This window comes from Hyperolius riggenbachi, chromosome 9 (genome assembly GCF_040937935.1).
Source record: "Hyperolius riggenbachi isolate aHypRig1 chromosome 9, aHypRig1.pri, whole genome shotgun sequence".
Lineage (NCBI taxonomy): Eukaryota > Metazoa > Chordata > Amphibia > Anura > Hyperoliidae > Hyperolius > Hyperolius riggenbachi.
Window position 1 is genome coordinate 280,499,990 of NC_090654.1, and position 24,226 is coordinate 280,524,215.

At 46.5% G+C, this 24,226-nt stretch overlaps 1 protein-coding gene across 8 annotated transcripts in view; it reads right to left on the reverse strand.

The window, feature by feature from the left end:
- Nucleotides 1-24,226, reverse strand: part of DDHD1 (DDHD domain containing 1) — a 97,926-nt gene that overhangs the window by 9,100 nt on the left and 64,600 nt on the right. For 2 of the 8 annotated variants that reach the window (XM_068254664.1, XM_068254667.1), the window contains 5 exons: nucleotides 23,048-23,197; nucleotides 16,772-17,015; nucleotides 15,802-15,858; nucleotides 10,589-10,777; nucleotides 3,671-3,843 (listed from right to left, as the gene is read on the reverse strand). In XM_068254664.1, coding sequence (XP_068110765.1) covers nucleotides 3,671-3,843; nucleotides 10,589-10,777; nucleotides 15,802-15,858; nucleotides 16,772-17,015; nucleotides 23,048-23,197 — 813 coding nt within the window. Of the gene's footprint in view, nucleotides 1-3,441; nucleotides 3,844-10,588; nucleotides 10,778-15,801; nucleotides 15,859-16,771; nucleotides 17,016-23,047; nucleotides 23,198-24,226 lie in introns of those variants that run through there. The other 6 variants (XM_068254666.1, XM_068254670.1, XM_068254668.1 and 3 more) reach the window with 4 other exon arrangements.

A 24,226-nucleotide genomic window follows, 5' to 3' on the forward strand; every position in this document is an offset into this window, starting at 1 on the left:
TGTCAGATGTATACTATTTACTGTAAGTGACAGCAACATAGGAGAAAAGTCATTTATGGCTCATTTTACTCAGGAAGAAACGTACTTCTAATTTGTATGTGTTTTAAATTTTAGGATTTTCGCGACAGTTGCTCTTTAACTATCCCTTTAAAAGGAAATAAATATGGCAGCCTCCATATCTCTCAGTTCAGGTATGCTTTAAATCCTCTCTAGTGTTCCAGGACCTCATCTCCCCCTAGCCAATGCAGTGTTCTCGCCTGAACTTTTGTCCAGCTTGGTGGCATGAAAAAGTAGCCGGGTGGGGCGCAGCCAGAGGAATGCAGGGCGGCACAACTCTCCTTAAAACATAGGAGAAGGATGACGAGGCAAGCCGATGACAGCCGGGTGATCCGCAAAATACAAACAAAACAACAAACAAACAAACACAGAACATTTATGTTGCGCTTTTCTCCTGGCGGACTCAAAGCGCCAGAGCTGCAGCCACTAGGACGTGCTCTATAGGCAGTAGCAAGGAGACTTGCCCAAGATCTCCTATTGAATAGGTGCTGGCTTACTGAACAGGCAGAGCCGAGATTCGAACCCTGGTCTCCTGTGTCAGAGGCAGAGCCCTTAACCATTACACTATCCAGCCAGGCCTGGTGTAGCACCCAGGGAGAACACTGCAATGACTTATGGAGGTTTACAGATACCCATAGCTGATGAGTGAAGAGAACTATGCAGAGGACAAAAAAAGTCAGGGCTGTATTTAAACACTCCTTTAAAAGCTAGAAAGTGGGAGTCTCAGAAAAGAGGAGGACACTCTTACTTCACAAGAGATGAACTAACACAGTTATCAGCAAGGGGGGCTCAGTGGGATTTGCCTTGTTAAAACAGAAGGAATTTGCGATAATTCAGCTTTAGGTGAACATCTGAGGTTACCCACAATGCACCACAACTGAATATGCAAATTATCTCTTTATGCCCCTAAAGCCATTCTTACATCCAGAATTGCTGGTGTATAGTGAGCTTATAACATTACATTTTACAGAGCCACATCAGCCCCACATTAAAATTTAATGCTATAGGCGTTCTATACACCAGCATTCTGGATGCAAGCCTGGCTTGAGGGGCATAAAGAGGTAATTTGCATATTCCTAAGTGGTGCATTATGGGTAACCCCAGATCTTCACTTAAACCTGAATTATCGCAAACACCTTCTGTTTTAAGAAGGCAAGCCACACCAAGCATTGCTTATTAGTAGGAGGGCTTTTTGGTTTCTCCTAGTCCCCTATTCTTTCCTATTGGTTTTGGGTCACCCCGAGCTGCTTGGTTACTCTGTCCTTCAGCAAGGGGGATACAATAAAAAGGTTTACCGGAAGCCCTTTCAGCCTGTGAAGAGTTGTGGCTTGGAACGTTATACAATCTAAAAAACAGGTCAAGCAGCTATTGCGGGCCAGTAAAAACGTTGCTGTAGTAGTGATGTGTAGTGATTTCAAATGCCCCTCTGTGAAGAATGCTCTGTAAAAGGGAATGTAAAAAGTTTATTTTTGCACTTAACTTTATTTTGTTTAGTAATAAATTAGTTTTTTTTTTGCTGGTAACATGAAATATTACAAATAAATGTTTAAAGGTTCACTTTTTTTTTTAAAGTATGCAGAAGAGCATTGCTTTACTGCTGCTGTAAACTCAACTGCCCGATTTTCTTTCTCATTACCACACAGCTGTAAAACATACTCGTCTGACAAGATGGCACTCGCAAGAAAATATGCAATTTTCATTTTGTGTTCTACTTATTAACTTAAAAGACAAACAAGAAAAAAAATCATCATACATTCCCTTTAAAGGAAAAACGAACTTATAACAAACGAGACCAATCAGTCCCATACTGCCCCCTGTTCAATAATACGGTTACATTGCTTTACCAGCTTACCAGCTTGCCAGCTCTGGTATAGAGTGCAAGGATGCAGAGTATTCTCAGCATTTGTGACTATGGAGCAGTTTGAGCTGATCGGAAACATTTAATGGCCGAATGAAAAGTAATGAAACTGTCCCAAATTCTAGTTCGGAGGGGGATAGACATGGGAGCACTGTGCTGGTGTTTGTGAGCATATTATTGATTTGTCTTAAAGGGAACCAGAGATGAAAGTTTCACACAAAATTAACATATCAGTCAATAGCTTGTAAAGAATAAATGCTCTACCTGATAATTTCGCCGCTCTGGTGTGCCTTTTTTAGTGTTTATCTATTATTGCTCCAGGAAAAATCAAATATGGCCGCCGGCTCATATCCCTTCTGCTTCCGGGTTATGAGTTGTTCTGGATGTGCTGTCTAGGCTATATGAGACTAGGCTGCTATCTAGGCTAAATGCAGCCTTTCATCTGTGTACTTTCATTTTGGTATGATGTGCAGCTGCCTGTAGGAAGTGTCTCTCATAGGAATGAAACTGCAGTCATCATCATTATCTCGTGCACACAGAGATCATATTGCAGCCACACTTGTCTGTTTCAGATTCTCTCTCAGCAGGAGCAGCCCCTCCCATGTCATCACAGCTCTCAGTATGCAAAGCAGGAAATCTGAGCCAGGAGGTGGCAGGCTTGGGCTTGAAAAGACTCCACAGAAGAGTGACTCAGCTATAATGATTCCAGGTCAAACCTAGACTGAGCCAGTCGGGGATTCTTATCACAGCTGCTAATAGACTAATTAAGCACATAACAAAAACTAAAAGCAGGGTAGGTGTTTACTGTCATGTTCCCACTGATAAATGTAATAAAATACATGAGGGTGCTTCGTCTCTGGTTCTCTTTAACCTGTAGTAGGACCACATCTTTAGTGCAAAAAAAGTGTATCATACTGTATGCTGGTCTTTACATCCTGATAAAAATTCAATTACACACATCTCCTGTACACTCGCAGGACGACAAGTAGGAGGTGTCCTTCGCTCCCCGTGAAAGAACATGGTGGTTTAACTGTGGTTCAGGCACGACATTGTACAACATTCACAAACATTAGCACAGCATTCACATGTCTATGTTCACGAAAGAGAAAAAAGGGCCAATTTGATTTTGTTTCAATCAGCCCTTATACATTTATAATTTATGTCTAGCTTTCAAATAGTCGTTTCTCTATTCAAATGTCTTCATTCAGATCAGGAAATAATTGTAAGATCTGCTAATCCTTCAATCAAAGTCTTCGCCAACAGTCTGAATCTGATTGGTCAGATTTTTTATTTACCCAATTTTTATTCGGTTGCCCCACAAGGCAGAGGTCCTGGACCCCTCCACAAGGGTTCCACCACAAGGCAGAGGTCCTGGACCCCTCCACAAGGGTTCCACCACAAGGCAGAGGTCCTGGACCCCTCTCCAACCAATCAAGCACAGGCACATTCATCTTGCAGTCTATACCTCGTCTTATTTGCCAGAAAGGTGGAGCTACCCTTAAAGTATCTAGTGAGTAGAATTTGGAAACGCTCTATTGCTTTAATGAAACATGGTGTAAAAGAACAATATGGAAATGGTTTAACAATCAGTGGTGAGCTATGGCAATAGAACGACATTCAGACATGCACTTTCGTATTGCCCAGACGGTCTCCATTTTGTCAGCAGCTACATTGGTCCAGTCAGATCCAGTTTTTTTTGTTTGTTTTTTTAGTTTTTTTTTTGTTTTCAGTATAAAGCTTCTATAGTTCATCTACACCTAGCTTGTCTTCATCCTCAGTCTGTCCGTCTTTGTACAAAAACGTCAGCAGGAAAAGCGCCACGTCCATGGAGGACCAGTAGGCCGTGTGCGATGTCATGGCCGACCAGTACCTGCTCTCCACCAGTCCCTCGCGCAGCTCGAAATCGATCCGATGTTCCAAATCCACGGCTGAAATGAAGAAAGGGATGAATAACAATTACCAATACGGTGAAAATGTGGACGTTCTGCTAGCCCTACAGCTAGTGATGGGCTCACGAGTAGTAACGAGTAGTTACCTACTCAAATTCGTGATTCAAATGAGGCTTAAAGAGACTCTGAAGTCTAATTTTTTACCTGCTTTTGTCATATAATCCTGTTCTGCATGATTGTCCCAGTAGATTCACCATATCCCCGTGGCAGATTAATGATTTATTACTGTGACACAGCCCTGCAAAGCTCCCGGGGTCGCAGGGCTTTTCTTCCTTGAAGAGGCAGAGCTTTCAGCCGTAGCTCTGCCTCCTCCGCAGTCAATCTCTGCTGACCCCCACCTCTCCCCGCCCCTCTCAGTCTTCTTTCACTGAGAGGGGCGGGGAGGAGGCGGAGATCCAAGGAGATTGATTGCGGAGAGGCAGAGCTACAGCCCAAAGCTCTGCCTCTCCAGGGCAGCACAATCTGCAAAATCGTGGAACTTTGCAGGTCAATTTCTTTGCAATAAATCACTCATCTGCGGCGATTCTACTTGACTATGACAAAAGCAGATAAAAAAAAAAACAGACTTCAGAGTCTCTTTAAATTCTTCAGCTGTGTGCATGGGAGACGGGGGGTTAATAACCCAGAATTCCGCTGGCTTCTATGCATCCCAAACGTCTTGCACCCGGCCTATGGTATGCGTTGCAAGACTCAATACCGTGCACTTCCCCCCTGAAGCTGGAAGGAGGAAGAGCGCAGTAGTGAGTCTTGCAACGCATACCATAGGCCGCGTGCAAGACGTTTGGGACGCATAGAAGCCGACGGAATTCTGGGTAATTAACCCCCGGTCTCCTATGCACACAGCTGAGGCAATTAAGCCTCATTTGAATCACGAATTTGAGTCGGTACCTACTCATTAGTCCATCATTGCCTACAGCCATTCATGCAATACCAGCAGGCCTGGTAGAATAAAGGCGCTTGTGCATGGAGTAAAACCGTTGTGCATGAGTGCTTTAATTCTACTGAATTCTACTGGGCCTGTGCAAGCTGTACTCAAACATGCGTAGCTCACAACCCGCTGTGTCATTTGCTTAGAGAGGCCAGGCTCAAAAGCAGTATGGTGTAAGAAGATACAGGTTAAGATGAAACACTTTTTTTTTCGAACTTCAGGATCGCTCTACACTAGGTAAAGTAAAGAATATTTCTGCTGGTTTCCATCTTTACAGTTCTCTGCGATACCAAAAGTGACATCACTTCTGCCCTTTTCATTTTTATTTCAACGCAGATAAGTGTTTATTTTTTCCTCCCTACGGTCACAGCTCACTGTCACTCCCACAGCAAACATCACCTAGACAACAGGCTTACGCCTGGTACACACCATGAGATTTTCTTGCAGATTTACTGCCAGGTGGACTCTTTCCAACATGTCAGATCTGTTTTTCGATCAATTTTCTGCTCACTCTTTATGAAAAATCGATTGGAAATCAGATCGGACATGTTGGAAATAATAAATGATCTGCCAGAAAATCTCATTGTGTCTACCAAGCATAACATGCTTTAACCTCCCTGGCGGTAAGCCCGAGCTGAGCTCGGGCTATGCCGCGCAGGAGGAGATCTCAGCCCCTGGTGGGGCGATTTTCAACCTGTAAAGTGCTATACGCGCAGCTAGCACATTGCTAGCCGCGTGTACAGCTTGATCGACGCCGCTCTGCGGCGATCGCCCGCACGCACGCAGCGGCGCAAGAGGGCCCCCCCGCCAGAGCCCTGCGCTGCCCGGACCAATGAGTTCCGGGCAGCGCTATGGGCTGGATCGGAGACGTCTGACGTCAGGACGTCGGCTGACGTCCATGACGTCATTCCGATCGTCGCCATGGCGACAGGAGAAGCCAAACAGGGGAGCGCGTAATATACGCGTTCCCCTGTTTGCTATTGTTGCCGGCGACGATCGAACTAGAGGGACACATGCGCCCTCTAGTGGAGTTTCATGTAGCTACCACTCTGGTAGCTTTACATGAAACATAAAAAATAAAATTAAAAAAATTGGATTTCTGCAATTTTTGCAGAAAAAATTAACCGCCATGGAGGTTAAAGAGTCTGAAGCGAGTTGAAAACTGGCTTTTTAGCTTATAATCATCATGGGCATGTTTGCCCCTGCTAAAACGCCGCTATCCCGCGGCAGAACGGGGGGTCTTTACCCCCAAATCCCCTCCGTGCTGTGCAGGGAGCGCTTCCTATTGAGGCAGGGCTAACGGCCGTAGCCCTGCCTCCATGCGCGTCTATCAGCGCATATCTCCGCCCGCCCCTCTCAGTCTTCCTTCACTGAGAGGGGCGGGGGAGAGGCGGAGATCCGCCGCTGATAAGACGCGCAGAGAGGCAGGGCTGCAGCCGTTAGCCCTGCCTCCATGAGCAGCAAAATCTACGACCAAGTTGGTCGTGGATCTTGCAGGGGGGGGGGGATTTTGGGAGCAAAGACCCCCCGTTCTGCCGCGGGATAGCGGCGTTTTAGCAGGGGCAAACATGCCCATGATTAGTATAAGCTAAAAAGCGAGTTTTTAACTCGCTTCAGAGTCTCTTTAACTGATCAAGGTTTCAGGACGTAGATTCTACCTCCTAGCTAGCCCCCCTGTGCGTTCAATATAGTCTCAATATAATAAAAAGTATTTTTTTTTCCATGCCCCATTAATTTTTAATCAAAACTTAGCATATTAACCCATTATTAACCCCTGCAATACCTATGCCTGTTTATAAACGCTTAATGACTGCCGCCAGTAGCGATCGGATGCAATCGCTAGGGCGAAAGTTTCAGGCCCCAATGCTCTACAGATGTAACGCTCTGCCATTGCCTAGCGATGCATCTGTACAGCTCTATGCCCCCTGAACGGTCGCCCTAGATAACGCATTCGATCGCCACAGACCCGCAGACTGGGGATAACGGTCTGCCACATGCTCAGCTAGAAGTAAAATGTGGCATGTGGGGTATCATATTAATCGGGAAGGGCCAAATAATTTATTTGTAAATATTTTATAACTGTGGGACGTGTGATGTGAAAATTAGGAAGGGTGAAAAATGAAAAAAAATGTTGGTTCTCTGCATTTAGGCCTAATTTTTCCCCATAAACTGACTATAAAACAAAATAGTTTTGGGAGAAAAATATTACCCAAAGAAAGCCTAGATTGTACTGAAAAAACAAGATATGCATCACTAAGATGTCATAGATAATTAAAGTTACTGTTGTATTCAAAACAACAAAGCTAAAGTGTCAGAAATGTCAGGAACTTTAAGGTGTAAAAAACGTGGAATGAGAACAAGTTAAAAGAGGGGGGGGGGGGGGGGGGGGAGATTGAATTACCTACTGCTTATAGTGTCCTTATCTTATCTGCAATAGGAAGCTGCTATTTGCAACTTATTGTATTTCAAAACATAAAAATTACCCCAATCCCGCTGGCACTGCACAGTTAATGTATTTGGGCGAAGCACCCAAGACAAAGTAAAAGAGAGAAAGAAAGGTAAAAAAAAAAACAAAAAACTAAGGGGACATATATGGACTTATTTTAGATAAGAAAATACATTTTAGGATTTTTAATTTTTGGATCTTACAACCTCTTAAAAAATAAAAAAATGGAAGCCTACAGCTATAGGAGGTCCATCATTCTAGATAAAGGTGGATTGTTCCGTTTGGACATTTCTGCCCAGATAATACAAGCTCTACAACAGGACCCAGAGAGAATTCACAGCCGCGTCTGGCCAGTATTTGTGCAATGTGACATTGTCCCTTTAAGTGCCGATTAGGACTTTGAGGGGAAGGAATAGTGTTAGTTCTCAGTAAAGGATCTGCGTTCCCAGAGAAGAGGCCAGCGCACAATGCTCTGAACGAATGGCTCGCATCTCTGAGGAGAATCTTAATGAAGAGACAATACTGGTGAGAGGCCAAGCGCTGAGGTCATTTCCTCTCATGGCGGGAGCGGCCCAGAATCACAATGGCCCGATGCGCTACTCGTCATGTTCTCCTCACACAGAGGAATATTACAGGGATGCTGCAAGGCTGCCAAACAGACTAATGACGTCCGAGGGTGCCGGGTTATTGGCAGGACACCAAAGCAAGTGTCGTATAAACAGCGACAGGCAGCGAACGGTACGGACAGACTAAAGCTCTCTACACACGCCAGATAAAAATCAGCAGAGGCAGCTGAGAATCCAGTGTGTGTATGGCAGCCACGACCCCTTTCGACCACTTGGCCATGACCCCTACATGCCCTATGACGTCACTCCTGCATCGCTCCGCCCCCCTCCCTCGTACAGAACCGAACGTTGTATCTGCACAGCTAGTGCATGGAGCCTTAAAGAAAAGCTGTAACGAGAAAAACCTCCCCGGGGGGTACTCACCTCAGGTGGGGAAAGCCTCCGGATCCTAGAGGCTTTCACTGTCCTGTGTCCCACGGTGGTCTCGCTGTGCCCCTCTGAACAGCGGGGATGTAAATATTTACCTTCCGGGCTCCAGAGCAGGATCGCCTCTCCACTCGGAGATAGGCGGAAATAGCCGATCGCTGTCTGTCCGCTGTACTGCGCAGGCGCAAGTCTCCTGCTCCTCCGTAGTAGAGCGGATCCGATGGAGATTGGCTATTTACACCTACAGTATCTCCGTGCTGAGAGCCGCAACAGCGCCCCCGCTGGAGCCACGAAGGTAAATATACCAAGCCTTGTCAGGTTTGTCGAGCCAGGATTGGGGGACGCTTTGGGGGGGAGCCAGCGCTGGACTGCCTGCAGCTACAGAGGAGGGGGAAGCCTCATTGGGACCCTGAGGCTTCCCCCTCCCGAGGTGAGTACCCCCCAGGGGACCTTTTTTTGTTACAGGGTCTCTTTCAAGATGGTTCTGTGGTGGGTCTGTAAAAACAAAAAGTGTCACTTTTCTGGGGCTTCTAACGACCCCCTGCAGATATCCTATCCTGCGCCGTCACTGAACCCCCCTCCGTGGGTCATCTGCCCATTATTAGTCTAGCTAGATGAATGTCACTGTGGCTGCGCGTCTGTGCACGTCCGCGCTCCCGCATCCGGGAGCTTACCACGCAGGTGCAGTACAAAGTTTCCTTGTACTGCACCTGCACCTCATCTCCGGGAGCGAGGACGAGCAGCCACAGTGACTTCATCTAGCTAGACAAATAATGGGCAGATGACCCACAGAGGGGGCTTCAGTGACGGCGCGGGACACTTTTTGTTTTTACATACCACCACAGAACCCCTTTAAGGTGGCCAAACAATTGATTTTTTTTATTTTTTTATTTCTTTTCAAATTAAAAATTACAATCAATTTTACAGATTCATTTGGAAAATCTGTCCAATGTACCACACACGTGGGTTGAATTTTTGCCCCTCAATTATATCAAAATAATTGATTGCAAACCCTGGAAAAAAACTTTCTTGGGACGACATATCAAGTAACGCACAATCTACCCTACACACTATTCAATTTTCATAAAAACTGATCAGAAAAATCCACCACTCGACTTCTATCTACAAAAAGCAAAAACAAAGAATGTGATCATATTTCTTGAACAAAATAAATAAAAGATAAATTTTTTCTGTGCAATCAATTGCTTTTATCGAATTGCTGTAAGATTATTTTATTGTATTGTATGTGGCCACCGTTTAGCATGTACGGATCATTCGCAGCCTGTCACTGTTTATATCCCATTTGCTTTGGTGTCTTGCCAGTAACCTGCCACCCTCAGACGCACACCTGAAACAAGCATGCCGCCAATCCAGTCAGATGTGATATGCATGCTTGTTCAGGGGCTCAGAGGATCAACAGGATAGCCAAGCAACTGGTATTTCTTAAAAGGATATAAATATGTCCGCCTCCATATTTCTCTCACTTCAGGTTCCCATTAAAGATCATCTGAAGTGATATGGAGGTGGCCATATTTATTCCCTTTAAAGGGGAACTGAAGTAAGAGGTATACGGTGGCGGCCATATTTATTTCCTTTTAATCAATACCAGTTGCCTGGCAGCCCTGCTGGTCTATTTCTCTGCAGTAGTATCTGAATAACACCAGAAACAAGCATGCAGCTAGTCTTGTCAAATCTGACTTATGGTAGCCATACATGGTACAATAAAAACGTTCGATGATCCCGTTTATTCGATCTAAATGATCGAATCAAATGAAAGTTGAAAATAATTATTTTTTTTTTTAATCAAAAAATTGGAACGATTATCCCATTTTTTCAAAAAAATTAGATCGGACATGCTGGAAAAACCTTTATATTCGATCTAACAGAATAATCGAACTAAATTATCTAATCAAAAAAAAAAGAAAAATTGTACCATGTATGGCCACCATTAGTCTCAAACACCTGATCTGCTGCATGCTTGTTCAGGGGCTATGGCTAATCGTATTAGAGGCAGAGGATCAGCAGGACTGCCAGGCAACTGGTATTGCTTAAAAGGAAATAAACATGGCAGCCTCCATATAACTCTCTTCAGTTCCCCTTTAAGCAATACCAGTAGCCTGGCTACCCTGCTGATCCCTCTGCCTCTAGCCCCTGAACAAGCATGCAGCATATGAGGTGTTTCTGACATTGTCAGATCTGACAAGATTAGCTGCATGCTTGTTTCTGGTGTGACTCAGACACTACTGCAGCCAAATAGATCAGCAAAGGTGTCAGGCAACTGGTATTGTTTAGAAGGAAATAAATATGGCAGCCTCTCTCAGGTGTCCTTTAATGCAGATACAACCCAAGAAGACCTACCTGCGGAGTCCAGAGACCCGGACACGCTGTGAGGCAGTGCCGGGACCGTCACCGGAGTGGTCTGGTTCTGTACGGTGGGTTTCTTCTCCTCCCCATCTGGGCCTTCTTTGACTTCGTACGAGGCTGCACTAGAACGTGCAAATCTTGAGAACAACATTCCTCCCAGTCCCTTCCCGATGCTGGCAGCGCCTGCGGGAGAAACCAGACACAGCATTATAGCACAGAAAGCCACAGCTGCCACCTAGTGGCCAAAACAGGCATGACCATTTTACCTCACGAGGAACATACAGCAGTTTTTATTCCATATTTATCATTCAGTAGGGGTGGTCAATGACAGGTTAATAGTTCCGAGTGGATTCAAACAACGTTCAGATTTATGCAGCTTGAAAATGGACCAAATGCGGCCCGTTTCCAACTTGCAAAACATTGCATAACATTAGCATCAGCACATAATTGTACAGCGCCACAGAATATGTTGGCACTTTATAAACCAATAATAATTAGCAACTCGTTTACCTTCCATATTAAAGGACCAATCCAGAAAAAAAAAAAAAAAAAAAAAAGGTAAGAAGTTACACTCTGACAGAACCAACAGTTTTAGGACTAGCCCATCTCCTCATGGGTGATTCACAGGGTTTTCTTTGTTTTCAAAAGCATTTCGGTGTCGGACACTGAGGTAGCATTTTTATACTTAGCAACTGCTGTTCTGGAAAGGCTTTTGAAAGAGAAAGCCCTGAGAATCCCCCATGATGAGATAGACTAGTCCAAAACCTGTTCAGTTCTGTCATATCTTAACTGATTTTTTTGCTGGAGTGGTCCTTTATGTACAAAAGTGAGAGAAAGGGATTTGTGTAAAGCAATTATTTTATTCAAGATATTATTGGAGTGTAATATTGAATAGTCATTTTATTGCACAAGCACCACAGATAGGGGGCGTCATCCGATGTAGAATTGATGAACACAAACTAAAGTTAACAGTACATTTTTACAAGAGGATTCTCATCAAGGCAATTCTATGTACTGTAAAGTCCCCGTTATCCAGAACCCGGGCAACCAGAGATCTCAACTAACCAGCATGCCTGAGGGGCTAACGAGGACTTTGTTATGGGGGGGGGGGGTTCTGGGAGTGTTTACAGCCTTTTAAATACTCACCCAGCCTCCAGCGACATCTTGCAGCCTTCCTCTTGCTCCTAGTGGCGTCTTTCGGCATGTCACGTGACACAATGCGGGTCCGTTGGCACGCGTGCACAGGTGATGCCGGAAAGCCGCCAGGAGCCAGTTAGGTGTTACAGGAAGGCTGCAAGATGTCACTGGAGGCTCAGTAAGTATTTTTTTTTGGGGGGGGGGGCCCTTTCAGGCCTGTTGTTCAAGCAAGCGGAAAGCATGTCCGGCATCAGGCGATCCTCGCTGGTGCCGCATACCGGGGGCTCTGCTGTAGTTTAAAGCGGAACTGAAAGGGAAAAAAACAAACAAACAAAAAAACTTACCTGGGGCTTCTGCAGGCCTTCCTGTCCCGTGCCGCTCCTCACGATCCTCCATTCCCCGCCGCCAGCTAGTTACGTTACCGTCGACCCCGAGCCACACGTGCCTTTCTTTGTGTTCTTGTCTGCAATAGCGTCCTGCGCGAATAGTGCATGACGCTACTGTTAGCGGGAACGCGAAGAAAGATACACGTGGGGCGTGGAGGCGCAGTTGCCACGTCGGCTGTAACGAAACTAGCTGTCACCGGGAGAACGGAGGATTGTGGAGGACCGGCGCGGGACAGGAAGGCTGCACGGGGCTGGCAGAGACCCCAGGGAAGTGAAACACTTTTTTGTTCTTTCAATGTTGCTTTAAGCAATATAAGAAGCTATATTACAGGGACATACCTGTGCCTACCATAGAGCCCGCGGCTACACTTGAGAAGGAGGAGCTATGCGGCCCCGATAAGATTAGCGATAATGCCTTGTCACTAATCTTCCGGAGGAGCCGCCCCTTAGCGACGGGGGACATCAGAATACAGAGGGAAGCCTCAGTAGGATCCTGAGGCTTCACTCTCTTCAGGTAAGCATCACATTTCGGCTCAGCTACACTTTAGTGCTCAGTTTAAAAGTTTAAACCAAGACTGGAGACAATATAACTATTGTGAACAAATGACAGACAGAGTCGTGATCTTCAATGCAAACTTAAAAGGGCCACTATCGCGAAAAAAGTAGGCAGTTAAAAATCTGACAGAACTGACAGGGTTTGGACCAGTCCATCTCCTCATGGGGTATTCTCAGGTTTTTCATCAGCATTTCCTGAACAGCAGTTTAACTGTCAAAATAGTAAGATACCAGCCAGCCTCCCTTCTCACTTGCACACGATTTTGTCAAACTTTGCAACTGCTGTTCAGGATATGTTGTTGAATATAAAGAAAACCCCGAGAATCCCCCATGAAGTGATGGACTAGTCTAAAACCTGTCGGTTCTGTCAGATTTTAACTGCCTACTTTTTTTCACGATAGTAGTCTTTTAAATTGAAAGGTATATTGAGGCTGTCATATTTATTCCAATAAACAATACCAGTTGCCTGGACTGCTGATCTATTTGGCTGCAGTAGTGTCTGAATCACACACCTGAAACAAGCATGCCGCTAATCTTGTCAGATCCGACAATGTCAGAAATACCTGATTTGCTGCATGCTTGTTCAGGGAAGATCACTAAAAGAATTCGAGGCAGAAGATCAGCAGGACAGGCAAGCTGCATAGCTTAAAGGGGAACTGAAGAGAGAGGTATATGGAGGCTGTCATGTTTATTTCCTTTTAAGCAATACCAGTTGCCTGGCAGCCCTGCTGATCCTCTGCCTCTAATACTATTAGCCATAGCCCCTGAACAAGCATGCAGCAGATCAGGTGTTTCAGTGGTTCACACTTATAAGTCTGATCTGACAAGACTAGCTGCATGCTTGTTTCTGGTTTTATTCAGATACTACTGCAGAGAAATAGACCAGCAGGGCTGCCAGGCAACTGGTATTGATTAAAAGGAAATAAACATGACAGCCTCCATATACCTCTCTCTTCAGTTCCCCTTTAAAGGGAAATAAATATGTCAGCCCCATACACACATCGATTTTCCCATTCAATCTGCGAGAATCTGCTAGGGAAAATTGTACAGCGTAGCGACACCTTTAGGCTTTATGTGATGCTATATAAATATTGTATGTAGACATTTAAATGATCAGTTATTAAATACATCATTATTTTTTCAATAGTATTTCTTGGTCAGTTGCGATGCCAATTGGGAGCTGTGTATCGACATACACATTATACATACCCTAATGGAAATCACAAGGGGTTGGTTATGTTAATTTAAAGATAGCTCCTCCTTTTTCTTGAGTCACAGAGTTACCCCACCCACTGTGCTCCACCCACACAAGCTTGTGGCCAGCTTGGAGACCTATGAAAGTTCTAAAGGCAGCCATACACTGGCCGATTGCCACCAGATTGACCAACAGATAGATCCCTCTTTGATCGAATCTGATCAGAGGGATCTATTGGCTTCCCATACACCGCACACAGATTTTGAATCGATTTCAGCATGAAATCGATTCACAACCTGTGGAACTGCCGCTGCCTCGCCTCCCCCGGCCAGCAGCAATACATCACCTGTCCGCCGGCACGAGTCCCCCCTGTCCCTTTCTCCGGCTGGCCTTCTTCTCCATCTTCTCTTCTCTTCCCGTCCCGAGCGGAAGTTCAAACAGTAGAGGGCGCTCTACTGTTTGAACTTCCGCATCTCACAGGACAGGAAGTGCAGAGGAGATGGAGAAGGCGGTCAGCCGGAGAAAAGGACAGCACAGACTCAGGGACTCGCGCCGGCGGACAGGTGATATTACTGCTGCTAACCACGCGCTCCCGACCCACCGGCGATTGAGCAAAATTCTCCACCTGGACGGATCGACTGAATCGATCGATTTCGTATCGGTCATCATTTGCGTTAACGATTTCACAGCAGATTCGAACACAGTGATTGAATGTGCTGTATATCCGCAGGAAATCAACGTAGTGTATGGGCACCTTTACAGTGTACCTGAGATGGGGTATTATAAAGAAAATAATCATACCTGGGGCTTCCTCCAGCCTGATCACTCCCACGCTGTCCTCTTCTGCCTCTCCATTCGCCCGCAATTGGTTCCGGAAAATCCCTCTAGTCGGGGCCAGTCAGCGCAGGCGCGGCCCAGCCACATGCGCTACAGTGACCAGAAACGCTCTGCATCTGCGCAGTAGTACTGCGCAGGCAGAGAACGTTTCCGGCGATGTGAAAGCGGCCGGAGCGCGCATGAGAGGGCCGCGCATGCGCAGTTGGCCCCGGACCAAATGCGGGCGAACAGAGAGGCAGAAATGGACGGCGTGGGAGCGATCTGGCCGGAGGGGACTGAAGGAAGCCCCAGGTATGTATATTTTCTTTATAATCCTCCATCTCAGGTTCCCTTTAAAGATGACTAGGAACCCCCCGATTCGCATAGGAATCATGCGCGCAGCACGTGCACCACAACCGCTGCCGTAAGCCTCCAGCCACAACTGTACTGCCGCTGACAGGTGCGTCCGTGCATACTTACAGTGACCCTGAGACTATTATCTTATCAGTGTGGGCGGCAGTTGTGGTGAGCGTGCACGGGTGTCTGTGCATGTGCTTGAAGAGGGCTAGAGATGAATATAACAAAGTTTTATACATACCTGGGGCTCCCTCCAGCCCCCTCCGCATGGATCGCTCCCACGCAGTCTTCCTCCGCCTCCTCGTTCTTTTGTTACAAGCGCTGTAAGTTTGGCCAGTCGGCGCATGCGCAGTATAGCTGTGTGCGCACTTGTCTCGCTTCCGCGCCTGGAAGCGTTCTGTACCTGCACAGTAATACTCCATAGGCACAGAGCTCTTCCGGCCACGGGGGCACGGCGGGCAACCCATGCGAACTTACAGAGCTTGTAGAGAGCGAGGTTGCGAAGGAAGATGGGGTGAGAGCGATCCGTGCGGAGGGGACTGGAGGAAACTACAGGTAGGTACACAACAGCGCACACACACACCATAACCGCCGCCCACACTAAGCCCCTACCCACAGGTGCATCCGTGCATACTTAAACATTTACAGACGCACCGCTGTGCACACACACACCACCACACTAAGCCACCGCCCACAGGTGCGTCTGCGCATACTTAAAGAACAACTATCAAAGAAACTGTTCTTGTGTAAACCCCACATACCTATAGAGCATATAACCAGCAACAATAGAAAGCTTTTCAGAGATCTCTCAACACAGCCTGTGTGGGGAAAAAAAAATATGCCTTGTTTACCAGCCGTTTGTAACAATTTGTGTCGGCGTAGATGCTAGAGGCTGCAGCCATACCAGAGGAATGATTTACTGTTTGTTTCTGCCTTGCCAGCTTTTACAGAGAAGGCTCTGAAAAGAAGGACCTGTAGCTGTAAAACTGTTTACTTTACACTGCAAGGCAGAGAGAGAGAGAGAGAGAGAAAGAGAGAAAGAGACACACACAGGGTCAGGCACACAGAGCTGCAGCTGATTGTTATTTACACACATTTGAAGCTATATTTCTGCTTTCTATCATTCTGAACAGATTACAGTCACAGTATTACAACCAGTGAAGATTGTTTCTGTATGCTGGATGTGCTGGACACTCCTCCATAGTAATGCCCAGTTTTCTCTGTAAATGTCATTTATTTCACATAAAATATGTAAGATGAAAAAAAGCCTTAGTATTGCTATTTTCTAGTAATTACTGGAAATCTATGTGGCATTTAGAACTTTAGTTAATTTTGATAGTTGTCCTTTAAGCCTGCACGGATGCACCTCTGTGCGCGCGCACACACACACACACCACCATACTAAGCCGCCGCCCACAGGTGTGTCCATGTATACTTAAGCATATGCATGGACGTACCTGCGCATCAACACCACAACTGCCACCCACAGGTGCGTCCATGTATACTAAAGCATATGCATGGACACACAAGCGCACCAACACCACAACTGCCGCCCACACTAAGCCGCCGCCCACAGGTGCATACTTAAGCAGGCACAGACGCACCTGTGCGCACACGTCACGCTAAGTCGCCACCCACAACTGCACCACTCACCATAAGCCACCGCCCACAGCTGAGTCCATGCAAATGTACAAGCTTTGGTTAGTATACAAATCACCAGAGGCCACTTACCTAGTATACTGGCCTTCCCGATGTTGGTAATGGATTCGCCGTAGTGCCGCCGCTGCAGCACCGGCGACGTGCTCGGGCTCGGTATGCTTTCTGTGTCGGACACTGAGGTAGTATCTTTGGACGGGTTGATGAGAACCTGTCTCACCTGTCTGTATGGGCCGGGGTTGGTGGTGTTGCAGGAGTGAATCTGGACTGGAGAGACATTGTTGTAATGCTTTAGAATTAACGGCTCCAATCTGTAGGCCTGCAGGAGAGAGAAGGAGGGGGGTGAATGAAGCCAGGCCACCCACTGGACGTGCCACGTCAATCAGCCACGCCAATCATGCATTAGCGGGGGGATTTTAGGAATGCATCCCATTTATTCTCTTCTGTCTCAGAGCCCAACTACACCCAAAACTCACACAGCTAACAGCAGAATCCCTTTATAGTAAACTCCGAGGGACCCGGCCAAGTAGTTGACTGTATCAGAAGTTTTCTATACATCATGATTGGTCATACATTGTATATTTATACAGAAGCAGGGCCGGGACCTTAGTACAGCGTTTACTATATACAGAGGTTTACTACATCAGAGTTTACTATAACAAGATTCTACTGCATCCATATCATGGCGACACGTGAAAGTAAACAAGCGTACAGAAGCAAAGTGGTGGACTTAAAGGGAACCTGAAGTGAGGAGGATATGGAGGCTGCCATCTTTATTTCCTTATAAACAATACCAGCTGCCTGGCTGTGTTGCTGAACTTTTGGCTTTAGTTGTTATAGATCAGTGATGGCTAACCTTGGCACTCCAGCTGTGACAAAACTACAAATCCCATCATGCCTCTGCTTGAGTTATGCTTAGAGCTGTCAGAGTACTGCAATGCCTCCTGGGACTTGTAGTTCCACCACAGCTGGAGTGCCAAGGTTAGCCATCACTGATATAGAGTCATACACCTAAAACACGCATGCAATACCTGTCGTGTGGAAGCGCTGCACAGAAATCCGCACAGCGCTTCCAACTAGCGGTTTTCTGTGGGAATAAAGTTTAAAGTGGACCGGAACTCAAAATTTCCTCTCTGCTCTAAAAGATAAGCAACAGCATAACAACCTTTACGGAAAAACATTTCTTTGTTACAGCTGATATAAATCCTGCAGTAAATCTGCAGTGTGTCTATTTCCTGCTTTCATGGAAGCAGACATAGGGTTAACATCCTGTGTTTACCAAATAGCTGCTCTGCCATGGCAGTCAGCTGACAAGTGAGGGACCAAATTACAACTTGTGATTAGCCACAGGTGAGGGGGAATTAGACAGGCTAAACTTTCTAAATACATACAGGGTGCATTCCTCTGTTTTCCTTCTATCCTGTGCAAGAGTTCAGGTCCACTTTAATATATTTACCGGGCGTCCCAATGTCCTGCTTCCATTAGGTCATGAGGGGCGGGGCTACAAGACGGGCTATCGGGACATCCCGAAAGTATGTTCAACTTTATTTAAAGGGAACTTTAACTCTTAAAAAAAGAGTTTCAATTACCTGGGGCAGCATCTACGAGCCCCATGCAGCCATCCTGTGCCCTCGCAGTCACTCACGGCTTCTCTGGTCTCCCGCCGTCAGCTAGTTACGTCACGCATACCTTTCCACGCATTCCCGCTGGTGCTAGGACGCGCTCTATAGGCAGTAGCAGTGTTACGGAGTCTTGCCCAAAGTCTCCTCACTGGGTACTGGCTTTCTGAGCAGGAAGAGCCGAGATTTGAACCCAGGTCCCTGGTGTCAGAGGCAGAGCCCTAAACCAGTACACTATTCAGTATCTGATCTGCATCAGCACATAAGTCGGGCAACTAGCATTATTTATAAGGTAAGGAAGATGGCAGCCTCCGTATCCCTCTCCCTTCAGGTCCCCCTGGATACCCGTTTCACGGAAAGGGGGAGGTCAGTGATGCCTGACCCTTAAGATGGGGAATGATGCTAATAATTCTGGATTGCATGCAGATTTAATGCAAGCTGTATGCAGTTTGGTATTGGGCCCCTTGAAATCATTAGGAAGTGCTGTGATTGGCCCAATGCCACCCTGCATACATCTGCTGCTGCCACATCCCCTCCACAGCCGGCAGCTGTGGCTCCAGGGAGAAAGCGAAAAGCAAACCTCATTAACTAGGGAACAACTGAACAATTTCCAAACTGCATAACGTTGGACAAACTCAGTATTATTAGCATCTCAAAGAGAGTCCCCGCTATTGAAGGGGGAACTACAGTGTGGCATAAAGTATTAAAAACTTGTTCCCATAACCTTTATTGGCCATACAGCTGTGATATTTTACATAGATGACATATGAGGGTAAACCTAATTCTCCAGCTCATAGAACTGCATTGCTAGGAGCAGTCATTGCATGGGAATAGTACATAATAAACTGCTATTGCAGTGTTAGCAATATACCACAGCAGCAAAAGGTGTGTACACACATACAAATCTCGACGCTCCCAGGGATCGGGACTCGATCCCTTGGGCGACAGATTGGGACAGAGTGTTGTACGGATGTATCGCTGGGCTACACCCTTGCAACACTTCCTGTTGCTATGAAAGGGGAGCGGTGATGGCGCATTGCACAATGGCAAGGAGGGGAACAATGTACTCAGACCTCCAGGGTCAATTACTTACCTGATCAGCCATAATACAGACACAGGTGATGCTCCGCCCCCTCCTTGGGATTGCAGTCGCGGCCATACTTCCAAAGTCCAACCTCTGCCTGCGTTGCCATGGCCTGTGCCCAGCTACAAATTAGGCCGCCACGGCCACATTTACAAGGGGGCGGAGCGATCACCTGTATGAATGGATTACGGTGGAGAAGGTAAGTAATTAAACCTGAGAAACACCCCCTCCCCCCTGATCCTGCATCTTTTATACTTCAAGTACTCTTTAAAGGTGCCCATATACCTAGCAATGTATGGGTAGATCGACCAAGAGACAAATCGATCTGTGATGGAATCTGATTAGAGATCTCTTGGCTGCCCACACACTGCAGGCCGATTCCCAATCGATTTCAGCATGATATCTTTCAGGAATCTGTCTTGTGACACCTTCTCTGGTGGTTGCCCCCCAAAATGCTATATGTACCTCCGGTGCCTGTGCAGAGTGTCACTGTCCGCTGTGCTTCTACATTGGAACCCCATGTGGTTGCCAGAGTTCAACCAGCATATAGCATGTGGGGAGCGTGTGACGTTACACACGTGCCCCTATTATTTGAGTATTTATATAGCGCCGACATATTACGCAGCGCTGTACAGAGTATATTGTCTCGTCACTAACTGTCCCTCAGAGGGGCTCACAACCTAATCCCTGCCATAGTCATATCTCTATGTATGTATCGTGTAGTGTATGTATCGTAGTCTAGAGCCAATTTTAGGGGGAAGCCAATTAACTTATCGGTATGTTTTGGAAATATATGAGGAAACCGGAGTGCCCGGAGGAAACCCGCACCGACAGAGGGAGAACATGCAAACTCTTTGCAGATGTTGACCTGGCTGGGATTCGAACTGGGGACCAGTTTAATGAACGGGCGCCGGGAGGCACATAACATTTGGGGGCATCGCCTGAGATTTTAGCATAAGTGCAGGAGCCCCCTTTGTCACTGCCCAAAGATCCAGCGTGCCAGACCTTTAGCAACAACTGACCCCCGAGCACATTGCCCTCCTCGCACCATCCTGTAGTGCGTTACCCTCCTCCGCCCTCCATAGCAACAGGGGCGTCGCTGGTCTCTAGGCTGTACAAACTGTCACAGAAGAGATTGAGTCCTGATGCGGCAGCAATCTGATTAGCTCCTGCATTGTAGAACACAGTCCGTTAACCCTCTCAGTGCTCCCTGCAAAGTGAAAAACACAAACTCTGTTAACCCTCTCAGTAAGTATTCATGAAAAAATGGATTGCCTATAAAAGTTATCATGGTGCGGCTAATTTGTAAGAGTGGAGTTCAAGTGCCACTTAAATAGGAACTTTACCGAAAGATAGTAGTGGTAGGAAAAATAAGTGAGAAGTTAAAAAATAGTGTTTGATCCTCAATCAGCATGCAGGACATCTTTACTGCTGGCAGACATGTAAAAAGAAAGACAGCACCTACTGCCGTCATCAATAAACACACCCACTAACAAGGTGATAAACTAAAAGGGTTTTTTTTTTTATATATACAAGTATATGCACAGTGGGAAATATTGCTTGCTTGGCAGTTGGAAATAGACGTTCTTTCCCACAATGCAACTAAGTTTACAGACAGGAAACTGTCAGGACCATGGTCATGACATCACACTGTGGGAGGGGTTTAACCACAATATCGGCCATACAGAGCTCCCTGATGATCTATTTGAGAAAAGGAATATATTTCTCATGGGAAAGGGGGTATCAGCTACTGATTGGGATGAAGTTGTGGGTAAAAATTCCCCTTTAAATCTTGTCAGTTAAAGGGGAACTGAAGAGAGAGGTATCCGGAGGCTGCCATATTTATTTCCTTTTAATCAATACCAGTTGCCTGGCAGCCCTGCTGGTCTATTTCTCTGCAGTAGTATCTGAATAACACCAGAAACAAGCATGCAGCTAATCTTGTCAGATCTGACTTTAAAGTCAGAAACACCTGATCTGCTGCATGCTTGTTCAGGGGCTATGGCTAATAGTATTAGAGGCAGAGGATCAGCAGGGCTGCCAGGCAACTGGTATTGCTTAAAAGGAAATCAACATGGCAGCCTCCATATACCTCTCTTCAGTTCCCCTTTAAGCAGGTGTCTTTTGCTAGGCGTTATACTAGTGTGGGAATATAATGCAGTAAAGGGACGGTAGTTGCACTTTAATACAATGCCTGCAACAAAACAAAATGGCCACGCTTTCGGTTTTGTGGGGAGTCAGTTACGGCAATTCTGTTGTCACCTGATGACTAAAAGGCCTACAAACTTACACTAGGCAGCAGGTAGATTTGGGCGCCGGCGCCACCATAAGCTGCAATAGGCATTACAGCTATAGCAGCGCACACAGAGTAACTCCGGTGCTGTCAGAAGACAGAGCTGAAGTTACTTTTAAAACACAATGAAGCTGAATTACTTCATTCCCCATCATCCATGGCGGCCTGGAGGGGGAATAGTATTTATCGCGGCCGGGAACTTGTGCAGCAGCAGGATCAGCCATATACCCGCTGTATCCTGCGCCCAAATCTCCTGGCGCCGATTTCATATGCATCAGTCTTTTGTGCCATCATCAGTTAACCTCCTTAGCGGTAACCCCGTGCTGGACACGGGGTAAGCCGCGCAGGAGGATTTCTCAGGCCCCGCTGGGCCGATCTGCATAATTTTTTTTTTTATACACGCATAGCTGCGTGTTACTCACGATCATCGCCACCACCCCGCGCCAATTCGCTACCCGGCGCATCAGAGGGTGCCGCCAATCAGTGCCAGGCAGCGCTGAGGGATGGATCGGGACTCCCTCTGTCGCCGGTGACGTCATCGCGGCCCGTCGCCATGGCGACGAGGGAAGCCCTCAGAACGGGATTTCCGGATGGGCATATGCGCCGGCGGCGATCGGCACATACGGGGGGACGCCGCAGGGAGGGGGGAAGCATGTAGCTAGCACTAGGCTAGCTACATGCAAAAAAAAAAAAAAAAAAAAAAAAAAAAAAGTTAAAAAACCCACATATCATACCGCCAGGGAGGTTAGGGAGAAACCGTGACCAAGAATTGAACGTCATCCCAATCAGTAGCGGATGCCCCCTATTACATGAGAAATCTTTTCCTTTTCACAAACGGATCATCAGGGGGCGCTGTATGGCTGATATTGAGGTGAAACCCCTCCCCAGTTTCCTGTCTGTGAGCCTTGTTGCATTGTGGGAAATAACAGCTGTTTCCAACTGCCAAAAGAAGCAAACAGCATCTCCTTCCACTGACATCACCTGCCAGCAGTAAAAATGTTACCATGTGGTGAATGTCAGAATGTGAATCAGGGAGAGGAAAGATTTTACAATGGGCAAACACTGACTAAATCATTTATACATAATTATTGTAAAAATGAAGCACTTTTTTATTACATAGTTTTCACTGGAGTTCCTCTTTAACAGTCACCGCTAAGAATCATGGGAAGTGTAATCTTGTGCACAAACCCCTCCCTACTTTTAGAAGATAGAATCAGAGTAGGGTCAGGAATGTGACTGTGACATTTTGTAGGAGGCCGTAGTTGAACGCCAACATAAATGCTTTTGTCCAGTTTTAGAGACTTTCATGAGACGAAATAGCGACCACTTTGTTTTGACTTTGTTACGGATCTTACCACTGGGTCTGCTGGGTGAAAGATATTAAACAAACGATTACAAATTTCTCGAGGCAAAATGTGTTCTTGAGTTCCGCTGTTGCCGGGGCGGATGCCGCGCAACGCCAGGAAAACCGCGAGTGGTGAACCCATGCAGAAGAAGTTCTCAACCTGAAAGGCACCGAAGAACCAAGAGACGTTAAAGTTCAACTGTTTCCTCTGCCAAGCTCTCGCTCCCAAACTGCGCCCTCTGCTGGCCAAGCCAACGTTTAACATTTTATTACCATGTGCAAAGCAAAACAAAACAAAAACAAACAACCCACACACACACTACAGACTGAATTCAAGCCCTAAACTATATACCCTTTAAAAACATACAGCCGGGAGACATTAAAGGAGTACTGTAGGGGGGTCGGGGTAAGAATAAATAAAAATGAACTTACCCGTGGCTTCTAATGGTCCCCCGCAGACATCCTGTGCCCGCGCAGCCACTCACCGATGCTCTGGCCCCGCCTCCGGTTCACTTCTGGAATCTCCGACTTTAAAGTTGGAAAACCATTGCGCCTGCGCAGCCGCGCCCTTTGCTCTCACTGACGTCACCAGAAGTGTATTGCGCAGGCCAGTACGGTCTGCACCTGCGCAGTACGCTCCTGGTGACGTCAGCGGGAGCGAGGGTGCGCTGCGCAGGCAACTTTAAAGTCGGAAATTCCAGAAGTGAACCGGAGGCGGGGCCGGAGCATCGGTGAGTGGCTGAGTGGGCACAGGACGCCTGCGGGGGACCATAAGCAGTGGCTAGATAGTGTAATGGTTAAGGGCTCTGCCTCTGACACAGGAGACCTGGGTTCGAATCTCGGCTCTGCCTGTTCAGTAAGGAGTTTCTTGGGCAAGTCTCCTTAACACTGCTACTGCCTACTGAGTGCGCTCTAGTGGCTGCCTCACGAGCGCTTTGAGTCCGACAGGAGAAAGGCGCTATACAAATACTGCCATTATTATTATTATTATTATAAGAAGCCCCAATTAAGTTTAACTTTTTCCCCCCTACCCTTCTACAGTACTCCTTTAAATATAGTCTTGACAATTTAGTAAGCCACATAATCCGCCAAGTTTTACCAAATAGATTTACACTACAGGGGAGGCAGATATTTTTAAGTGTATACTGGTGGACCAAAAACCTGTTTCACCGAACAAAAATGCCTGCTG